This window comes from Carcharodon carcharias, chromosome 7 (genome assembly GCF_017639515.1).
Source record: "Carcharodon carcharias isolate sCarCar2 chromosome 7, sCarCar2.pri, whole genome shotgun sequence".
NCBI lineage: Eukaryota > Metazoa > Chordata > Chondrichthyes > Lamniformes > Lamnidae > Carcharodon > Carcharodon carcharias.
This window is the reverse complement of record NC_054473.1, coordinates 87,309,259-87,320,779: the sequence shown is the minus strand read 5'-3', so window position 1 is coordinate 87,320,779 and position 11,521 is coordinate 87,309,259. Positions and strand designations below refer to the sequence as shown.

General features: G+C 40.1%; 1 protein-coding gene across 1 annotated transcript in view; it reads right to left on the bottom strand.

Annotated features, from left to right (window-relative positions):
* Positions 1-6,714: 6,714 nt before the first annotated feature.
* cacna2d2a (calcium channel, voltage-dependent, alpha 2/delta subunit 2a) overlaps positions 6,715-11,521 on the bottom strand; it is a 758,554-nt gene continuing 753,747 nt past the window's right edge. The window contains exon 37 of the mRNA XM_041191642.1: positions 6,715-8,243. Coding sequence (XP_041047576.1) covers positions 8,115-8,243 — 129 coding nt within the window. The 3' untranslated portion in view covers positions 6,715-8,114. The remainder of the gene's footprint in view (positions 8,244-11,521) is intronic.

The window sequence follows — 11,521 nt, the reverse complement described above, 5'->3', positions numbered from 1 at the left end:
TCCTTTGCTTGTTTCTTACCACTCATTTATTTTGTTTACAGCTATTTACATGCTTGTACCTAAGTGCTTTGATGGTACATTTGGTAAAATGTGGACACAGAGCAAGCCAAACAAGTAGCATTTGTATAGCCCTTTTAAAGTAGGTTAACATCCTGAGCCACTTCACTGGAATGTTATAAAACAGAACTTGACACCAAACCATGTAATGAGATATTAGGGCAGATGACCAAACACTTAGTCAAAGAGCTAAGTTTATACAGAATATATTGTGGGTACATGTGAAGTTATCCACTTTGGAAGAAAAGGTAGAAAAGCAGAATTTTTTTTTGAATGGTCACAGACTGGGAAATGGTATTCAGAGCAACCAGGGTGTCCTTGTATGGGAATCACAAAGTTAACATGCAGATACAGCAAACAATTAGGAAAACAAATGACATGTTAGCCTTTATTACAAAGGGATTGGAACATAAGAATAGATAAATCTTACTGATGGGGCATTGGTGAGACCACACCTGAGTACTGTGTACAGTTTTGGTCTCCTTACTTAAGGAAGGATATACTTATCTTGGAGGGATCGTAACACTACCATTATGCGAGTGGTTGTAATGAGTGTGATTCTATGGTATGTAACTGAGTGGTTGTAATGGGATGATGTTATGCTTAAATACTGATTGTGGTTATAATGGGCATGATTATACGGTATAATATTGTGAATGTTTGTAATTGCACAATTCTATGATGCCATTTTGCAATATTTGCAATGATTGTTTAACTAACTTGCTGGAGTTTTTTGATGAAGTAACAGAAAAGGTTGGTGAGAGTAATGCTGTTGATGTGGTGTACATGGACTTTCAAAAAGCATTTGACACACTGCCACACAACCGACTTGTGAGAAAAGTTATTGCTCATGGAATAAAAGGGACAGTAGCAACATGGATATAAAATTGGCTTAAAAATAGGAAGCAGAGAGTAATGGTCAATTGATATTTTTCGAGCTAGAGGAAGATTTGTAGTGGAGTTCCCCAGGGATTAGTATCGGGACCCTTGTTTTTCCTGATATATATTAATGATCTAGACCTTGGTGTGCTGGGGACAATTTCAAAGTTTGCAGATGATGTGAAGCTTGGGGGTGTGCTGTGAACTGCGAGGAGGATGGTGTAGAACTTCAAGAGGATGTAGACAAGTTGGTGGAGTGGGCAGATAGGTGGCAGATGAAATTCAATTTGGAGAAGTGTGAGGTGATGCATTTTGGTAGGAAGACCATGGACAGACAATACAAAATAAGGGGTGGAATTCTGAAGGGGGTGTAGGAGCATGAAGACCTGGGTGTATATGTGCCATTGATCATTGAAGGTGGCAGGACAGGTGGAGAGAGAAGTTAATAAAGCATATAGTATCCTGGGATTTATTAATAGGGGCATAGAGTACAAGAGGTAATGCTGAATTTATAAAAGGCACTCATTAGACCTCAGCTGGAGTATTGTGTACAGCTTTGGGCACCACATAATAGGAAGGATGTGAACACATTGGAGAGAGTGCAGAGGAGTTTAAAATAATGGCTCCAGGGATGAGAAACTTCAGCTATGAGGATAGATTGGAGAGGTTGAGACTGCTCTCCTTGGAGAGAAGGCAGCTAAGAGGAGATTTGATAGAGATGTTCAAAATCATGAGGGGGCTGAACAGAGTAGATAGAGAGAAGCGGTTCCCACTCGTAAAAGGATCAGTAACGGGAGGGCACAGATTTAAAGTGATTTGCAAAAGACGCAAATGTGATGTGAGAAAAACATTTTCGCACAGCGCGTGGTTCGGGTCTTGAATACACTGTCTGGAAATGTGATGGAGGCAGGTTCAATCGAGGCAATCAAGAGGGCATTAGATGATTATTTGAATAGAAACAATGTGCAGGGGTGTGGGGAAAAGGCAGGACAATAGCACTAGGTGATAATGCTCATTTGGAAAGCTGGTGCAGACACGATGGGTCAAATGGCGTCCTTCTATGCCGTTAAAGTTCTGTGATTCTGTGTTGCAATACTGTATCTGTAATGGTGTGATTCGATGATGTAATACTGTATTTGTAATGGTGTGATTTTATAGTGTTTTACTGTGTGCGTTTGTAATGGGAGTGATGCTATGATGCAATACTGAGTAATTGTAATGGGCTCTATTTGATAGTGTAATGCTGGGAGTGGTTATAATGGGCTGATGCTGTGATGTGAATGATTGTATTCAGTTATGACGTCTCTTTTTTCTGTTTAGTGGAAAAAAATGAGCAAGAGATTTTGATGCACCATAGTCCAGGAATGAGGTGAAAAATATGAACATTATTTATTAACTGATTATCTGTAATAAACAATCTGAAAATATTTTACAAGTAATCACAGACACAATATTTTACATTTTTTTGTACAAAATCATGTGGAGTTAAAGCTTTGCAGTGAGATGCGCATATTCCCCCAAACATTAGACAGTAGCTGCTTTTACAGAACACTTACTACACGCTACATCACCACAGACATCCCATCAGTAAAATCACTTCCAGTGCATCAGCACATGGGAGGCTGAGCAGATACAAATCATCACTAAAGATCTTAGTTTTACTGTGTTATGCTGTTTTGATTGAAGACGCCTCAGAGAGAGAGGTATGAGAACCAGCGTCAGTATCAGCTGGTGCCGACAGGAACTCGTGAGAAACCATCGTGTTTCCCACTCTGCTCATTTTCACCATTTCGTTATCCTGACCTTTTCAGGACTTGTGCTGCACATGTCTGGTGGACAGGAAGGAGAGGACAACTAACAGTAATCACAGTAGAGCTGCTGGGGAATGGGAGACATTTACTATTTGGATCCCATGGTGGTTTTAAAGTAATGTTTATCCTGGGGTGAATAATGATTTGAGTTTAAGGGATTTGCAGAGTTATTAACTGTGAGTGCCAATAGTGGCACAGCACTGATTCATTATATAACACTAGCAATAGCACCTCATGCACACAGGCAAATGAATGGAGATTCAGGGACACTGAAGTAGCACACAACATTCCAACATTGGCATCAAGATGTGGGTTCCTAATGACAAGAACAGCCTCTTTAAATAAACTACTGTTTCATTTGATGTTACATCTTTTGAGCACAGAGTCCAGCTGTTGGTTGCATAGACATTTGTGGGTCAGGATATTCACAATTCAACCTCCTCTTCTGAAAATTGAGCTGTGAGCTATACTCAAGCTCTTCCTAAAAAAAGCTGCAGATGCATTCATCATATAACTTTCCTCTCTGTGATTGGACTATCTGTTGTCCCACATGCACTTGTTTTTTTTCCCAGTCTTACTGAAATATGTGTTTTCAGATTCTGATGAAGGGCCCATGCACACTTTTGGTTTTTCAGTGCTGGCTGATTTGGTGTGTACTTTCAGCATTTTTGCAGCACATTGCTGGTTACTGCATCCTGTGTTCCTGATCTGTTTTCCTGGCATGATCCCATGATCAATAGAACTGTAGGAATTACAACTCAGAAGGAAGCCATTCAGTCTATCATGTCTGGCTGTTTGCTCTAACAATGCAAAATTAAACCGATTGCCATGTGGCTATGCATCTTTCACTGTTTCAAATATCTACATTTTTTCTAGAAATATATAATGAGCTATGCCTGAACCATGACCTGTGGCAAAGCATTCCACAGTGCAAGAACCAGTGTAAGGAAATTGCTCCTGATCTCTCTTTTCACTGAGCACAATTTTAAAATGATAATCCCTTGTCACTAACTCCCCAACAAAGGAAATAATATTTCCCTGTTTGGTCTCTGAAAACCCTTGTTGATTTAAAGAAAAAATTTCATTAAGTGTCTTTGTAGCCGTTTTAATTTGAAAAGCAGCATTAACCGTACCTGCAGTTTTTCTAACTCTGGACTCCTCGGGTACTATCTCAGATTGAATTCCAGAATAAATCTGTGGTCAATTTACAGCTTTGGCAGAATACCTACTGGTTCACTGCTGACCCCTAACCCTGCTTTGTGCACTGACTACCCCCCACCTCCCAACCATGGCCTCTAAAGTAGCCTTGAGCCAAATGCTTTACATCCATTCATTATACTGATGTCATAACTAATATTTGTGTTGGTAATGGTTTTGGATTCTCAGCTTTCTAACTTCTTACCCAGGGGTTAGTGCGTTTCCCAGATGCCTTTTGTCTTGTTGGGCCTGAAGAAATTATCCAATTTCAATGGAATATACCTACTTGAAAATCTGTCCTGTACTCAACTGATCAAAACAAGGGCTGATAGCACACCTGCATTAAGAACATTGCTGTGCCTTCCCTTGTGTGCAATTTAAAGGTTATACCTTTTAAGTTACTTCTCAACTCATTCCACCAAAAGATACTTAAACACTATCTTAGAATGGAATTGTAAGATGAAACAGAGTAAAGCCTTGACTGATCCTGGACAGCTTACTGTGTGCGATGGACATGGGCAGACTTTTTTGGCTTCGACTTGCTATTTACCCAAATGATGGGGCTTAGAAATAACAGCTAAAAAACAAATCTTGAATGGCTTTGTTGGTATTGATGCAGTTTTGCCTTTACATTCATTGCTTGTACGACCTCACTTGCCCATCCATTACATGTATTTTGTTTTTGACTAAAAGGCAATCCTTGTCCAATAATTAAAAGCCTGAAGTCCAGTACCCAGATGACAACTTCACCTGCAGACTGTAACCAAGGAACAGCAGGAAGTACAGAAAAGTCCAGAGCACGATTGCTGGAATTCGCTCCACGGCACCACAGTTTGGAATTACTAAAATTACTTGGTGATTTGAGTCTCTTGTATTGAAGTAAATTAAAATGTGAGCAGGTGTTAAAGCTATAAGAAACATTTGCATTCGTGCAGAGTCCAGTCTATCAACTTTTTTCCCATTTTTTGTTATTTAATCCTCTCCTCTTTTTCCATGTTTAATGTTTTCTGCTTTGCCTACTTTTGACATTTTTCTTACCTTTTCAATTTCCTGTTTTATTCCTCCAGCTGTCCAGGCCTGTTGTATTGTTCCTTCTCTTTGTTTCTTGTCCTGGTTCCCCCATACGTTTTGCAGGTCCCTGATTTAAATATGTAACTAAACTGGACTGTAACTAAAGTAACTAAATACCTGGCTTTGTAAAGAGATGAGAGGGATTTGTAGGCTTTGACATTGAGAGAGAGAGAGAGCAACTTGAATGTAATGTGAGTGATAAGAAAGGGTGCAGCCTGGAGTGTCCTAATGACTAAACTGCATGGACACAGGATAGGCAAAAGGTAGCGTATAGTGATGTGTATAGTGATGCAACAAAGAGCTGAACAAATGGCAATAGAGGTCAGTACATGATTTGGGGCAATACGCAGTTGGAAGGATGCAACAGGTGGGTATTGAAGATAATGGAAGCACTGTGGGATAAGCACAGGATTCAAAACTTCTTGGCAAGAGAACAGCATGTAGCACAAACACCAAGTATCATTAGTGAATACAGCTATTATTCAACAAGTTCACGTTCTTACCCTGGCTGCTAAGAGCCTCTGAAAACAGCAGCGCAGCTGCATGCTTGTGTTATAAAACAAGAAGGGTTTAATAAACATAATAGGAACAGGTGTAAGACATATTGCCCTTCAAGCCTGTATCCCCATTTAGTAATGATCGTCAACTGATGCTCAATTCTCGGTTGTAACTCGGCCCTGTATCCCCATTTAATAATGATTGTCAACTGTTGCACAATTCTAGGTTGTAACTCTGCCCTGTATCCCCATTTAGTAATGATCGTCAACTGATGCTCAATTCTAGGTTGTAACTCTGCCCTGTATCCCCATTTAATAATGATCATCAACTTTTGCTCAATTCTAGGTTGTAACTCTGCCCTGTATCCCCATTTAATAATGATCGTCAACTGTTGCACAATCCCAAAAATTCACAAGTTTTTGAGATAGGAAATTTCTTCTCATCTCAGTCCTAAATGGCTAACTCTCGAGCCAGGGGAACAGCTTCTCAGCATATATCCTTTAAATCCCTCTTATAATCTTATATGTTTCAATGAGATCAACTCTCATTCTTCTAAACTCCAGTGATGTTACAAAATAACAAGATGAGGAAGCTTCGTGAGATAAAAATGAGGGTGTTTCTTTGAAATAGAGGTACTTACTAAACAGAAATAAAAAGGCACAACAGCAACAACTTGCATTTATATAGCGCCTCTAACATAGTAAAACGTTCAAGTTAAATGTAGGTTCATTTATACAATGACTTCTCAATGCTGGTTTCCACCCATGTTAAAAGTTGCACCTCAACTCTGGCGGTAAGGCTAAGCCCTGTCCAGTTCAGAAAGGAGCAACATCAGACCTCTGGGAGAGGCAGCCTCCCACAAATTGGGTTTGACATCATTTACTTCAGGGTACGAACTGGTTCGAACATGCTCACGGTTGGCCTGCTAGCCACTTTTTGAACTCACCTGCAGTTCATTTAAATGTTTTGGAAGTGTAGATGGTTCTAGCTGTCTAAATATTTAAATTTTTAGCTACTGTGAAGGGGAGTTCTGCACATACATCGTGACTGATAGCTGCAGTTTGAATACATTAAGATACAGTAATGAGAATGACTATGTCCCCTATGGGGTTATTCACATGAAAATAGAACTTGGGAGGAGAGCACGAGTAACAGACAATAAATAGTTTTTGGTTTTGAAGTTTATTTTATGAGTGAACCACTGTGTATAAGTAACATATCTAAAGAATAATGTCCTCTGCTGATGGTAGAGATTTAAAAATCCCTAAGAGTGTAAATCTTATTCATAGGGAGGTTTCATATCTAACATGTGTTGAGATTTCACTCATTATAGACACCTAGAGTGCCTATAGTTTAACAATATCACAGCACTTAACATGTCTAATAAATGCTACACACTTACTGACTTTTGTTGAATGATTTCTTGGACATTATTCTTTCAAAGTGTTGATCTTCCTTAAGGAACAGATGCACAAATAATGAGTCTGTAGGCAACACCCAGTCAGCTTACAAATAACGTAACACAGTCTCTTACTCTCAAGTAACATCTTGTAGGGGACTTGACAACACTTTCAAGCAACTTCAACTAACATATATTACACACATTCTCAATCACCACAGTTATCTATAAGCAACACACAGTGTAAAGGAGAGACTAGAAAAAGGCTCCTTCACCACTGGTGGAATTCAATCACCACCACCGTCCCCCCCCCCACCAGCTCTATTTTACTCCTCAGTTACCCCATAAATGTAAACTGTGCAAAAACAATTTTTAACATTGAGACCATTTAATTTGGATTTCTCTAAAGTTGCCTGTGAGTTGTGCCTACACATCTGTTCCAGTTACAGCCCAATTCGGGACTGGAATGCAAACAACAGCTGGAGAACCTGAACCTTCGAGGGGCACCTGCCTGGTAGCAGCCCCTGTGCTCAGATGAAGGAACATTTAAAATGAGTTTAAAAGAATTTTTGAGGTACACATTATACTACTGAGGACAGTGATCTCCCTGAATAAAAATGGAAGCAATGTATAAAACGGAAGGAGGCTGCCAACTAAGGTGCTGATGAACATGCTATCCTGACTCCTGACGTCATTAATTACAGTTACAGCCACTTCTGTTGGAAAACTGCCTTGTAACCTGGCTGTCAATCAAAATATGTGATCAAAAGTGCACAAATAAATGCAACCTATCTCAACAGCAGATAGAAGCTGAATATACCAATGGAAGAAATGCTATCCAGTAACATTGAAACTGCCAAGGTCTCCTATTAAATGTAAAGAGAAAGTCTGGGAAAGCAATGGGGTCTGCACAAGGGGATGATGGGCTCCTCTTGCATTTCCCATCTTCTTATTCATGTAAAAGATCTTCCACAAAGCAGATCCATGAAATCTTGCTTTCCCCACAAGTTATCTTGCCAGGAAAATACTGGTTGTCCAAACGACCACAATAGACCAGCTCCACACACACACACAGTTCGCAGCTCCACCACACGACAACACGGAGATGTGAGACTGGAATGAAGAATTAGGCTTCCGGGGGAAGGGAAGTCCTCAGCCATGAAAATCGCACAGCTGATATCTAGTTACAGGAAGGTCCCAAATCAAAGACTGCTGGCCCAGGGAAAGAGGTTAAGATTGGCAGTCCAACACAGGAGAAACAATTGCAGAGCTAGTAAGATGGAGAAGGAGGACGTCAATGTGGCTCCACCACCGCAGTCTGAGGTATTCTCCTGCAATAATGACGAACACAACTTAGCAGATCCGAATAAATAACACAATAGATTACATTGAATTTACAACACAGGAACAGGCCATTCAGCCCAAGTGGTGTTTATGCTCTTAAAATAAAAGCAAAATATTGCGGATCCTGGAAATGTGAAATAAAAATAGAAAATGCTGGAAAAACTCAGCAGGTCTGGCAGCATCTGTGGAGAGAAAAACAGAGTTAATGTTTTGAGTCCGTATGACTCTTCTTTGGAATAGATGCTGCCAGTCCTGCTGAGTTTTTCCAGCACTTTATGTTTGAATTGGTCCACATGTGCCTCCTCCCACCATACTTCATCCACCCTATCAGTATATCCTTCTGTTCTTTTCTCCCTCATGTATTATCTAGCTTCCCCTTAAATGCCTCTAAGCTATTCCCCTCAACTAAAGGGTGACTAAAGGGTATACAAAGAGGTTAGGAAAGAAGTAAAAAAAAGACACAATTAGAAAGGCAAGGAGGAACTCCAAATTCAAGAAATAAAAAAAAGTCAAGTATTCTACAGACATATAAATAATGAAAGAAAAATCAGGATGGAGATGAACCCACTGAGGGATGTGCCTAATGGAATGCAAAATGACAGAAACATTGAACAATTACTTTGTTTCATTATTTACCAGGAAGACTAACATGGTGGGTATGTCATTAGATGAAGAGATAAAAAATAGATATTAAAATATTTAAGTTAGAATGGCAGCTGATAATTGATAAATTATTGAGTCAAAGTGAGAAGATAAATCTCCTGATCTAGATGCATTGTATTTGTGTATATTGAAAGAAGTCTGGGGAAAGATAGCAGAGGCACTATTACATATATATAAAAATTAATTCGAAAAATGGAATAGTGCCAGAGGACAGGTGGACAGCTAATGTGAAGATAGAACAAAACCAGGGAATGTAGCTTAATGTCAGTGGCAGGAAAGATAATGGGACCCCTGCTCAAAAATATAATTCAAGGTTGGGGCTCTATTCTGTAGAAAAAACTGATGGGTGACTTGATGGATGGCTTCAAGATGATAAAAGGGTTTGATAAGGTAGATGCCGAGATGTTTCCATTTACGGGTGAGGCCAAAAATATAAGAAATGATAAGGAATACATGAGAAACTTTACCCAGAGAGTGGTTAGAATATGGAACTTGCTATCACGCAGAATAGTTGAGGTGAGTAGTATAGATGCATTTTAAGGGAAGCTAGATAAGCACATGAGGAATAGAAGGATATGTTGATAGGGTTAGATGGAAACAGGAGGCTTGTATAAAGCATTCACACAGGAGGGACCTATTGGGCTGAATGTTTCTGGGCTGTAAATATTTTGTAATACTTTGCAACTATTCCCTGTGGTAGAGCAAGTCATGATTGTATTGAATGGCAGAGCAGGTTCCAAGGGCTGAATAGCCTACTGCTGCTCCTATTTTTTGTGTTCTTATCAAAGGGAGGAGGTGGTGGCAGTGTTAATCAAAGATAGGCATGGTATATAGAGAATGGTGGGAAAGATCAGCGTGTTTGGTTTGAGTTTATGTATAAGAAGGGAACTACTCTATTGGGAGGTTGTTATCGATCACCACACAGTGGAAAGGAAATAGAGGTGAGGGTATGTTGACAGATTACAGGAACAAACAAGACCATAATAAAATGGGTGACCTTAATTATCCAAAGAAGGATGGGGAGTGGGTTAAGAGTAGGTGGCCAAGAATGAGAGTAGTTTTGATAGATTGATTGACTAAATCAGTACCTTGTCAGCCCAACAAGGAAAGAGATGATGCTGGATCTAGTTCTGTGAGGGGGGACAGGACAGAGAAGATTGAGAGAAACTTGCCATTGATGGAAGGGTCGAGAACCAAAGGTTACAGATCAAGGTCTTACCAAAAGAAGCAATGGTGACATGAGAAAACCCTTTTTTACATAGCAGGTGTATAGGAGTGGAATGTACTGCCTGATATTGTGGTGGAGGCATTCAAAAGGAAATTGGATCATTTCTGAAAAGGAAAAATTTGCAAGGCTATTGGGAAGAGGTGGGGAATGGCACTAGCACGGATACAACAGGTGGAATGGCCTCTCTCTGTGCTGTAACAATTCTATGATCCTATGAAACCATAATTAGATTGAATAGCAAAACTGAAAAGTGCAGGAAATGTGTATGACTGGAAAAAGTCATTTTCAATTAAACAGAAAGGGAACTAGTTAAACCAGAAGGTAACATTGGCAAATAAGACAGTGCACAAACAACAGGATACATTTATACTGGAGATCTGTAGGGCACAGATTAGACAGATTTCCCAGGAGATCTGTGCAGTACAGATTAAACAGATTCCCCAGGAGATCTGTGGGGTCAAGATTAGACAGATTCCCAGGAGATGATGGGGTGCAGACTGGACAGCTTCTCACAAGAAACATGACCCATTGTGCTTAAACTCTATACAGCTTCTTTGAATCCAGTGTGGAAAAACCTTTAAGATTATCAAACACTTCCATCAGACTTCAGAAAAAGAAAATACCCAGGATCATAGATTTTTACTCATTCTTTATTTTCAAGTTCTGGGATCAACTTACCCATGCCTAGTCATTGATTATTTATTAAAATGCCTCCATCTATATACACAGACACACCCCACCTGCCCCTCCACACACAAACACACACATAAGCTCTGAGGACGTGGGTCCAAATCCCATCACAGCAGCTGGTGGAATTTAAATTTACTCAATTAATTAAAAAAACAGAATTGAAAGCTAGACTCAGTGATGGTGACCATGAAACTACCCATCTGGTTCACTACAAAAACAGAATTACCTGGAAAAACTCAGCAGGTCTGGCAGCATCGGTGGAGAAGAAAAGAGTTGACGTTTCAAGTCCTCATGACCCTTCGACAGAACTGAGTGAATATTAGGAGAGGGGTGAAATATAAGCTGATTTAAGGTGGGTGGGTGGGGGGGGGCGAGGGGGGGTGTGGTTGTAGGGACAAGCAAGCAGTGGTAGGAGCAGATAATCAAAAGATGTCACAGACAAAGGAACAAAGAGGTTTTGAAGGTGGTGATATTATCTAAATGAATGTGCGAATTAAGAATGGAACGTTGCTCCCAATGTGATCTCCTCTATGTTGGAGAGACCAAACGTAAACTGGGCGACCGCTTTGCAGAACACCTGCGGTCTGTCCGCAAGAAAGACCCAAACCTCCCTGTAGCTTGCCATTTTAACACTCCACCCTGCTCTCTTGCCCACATGTCTGTCCTTGGCCTGTTGCATTGTTC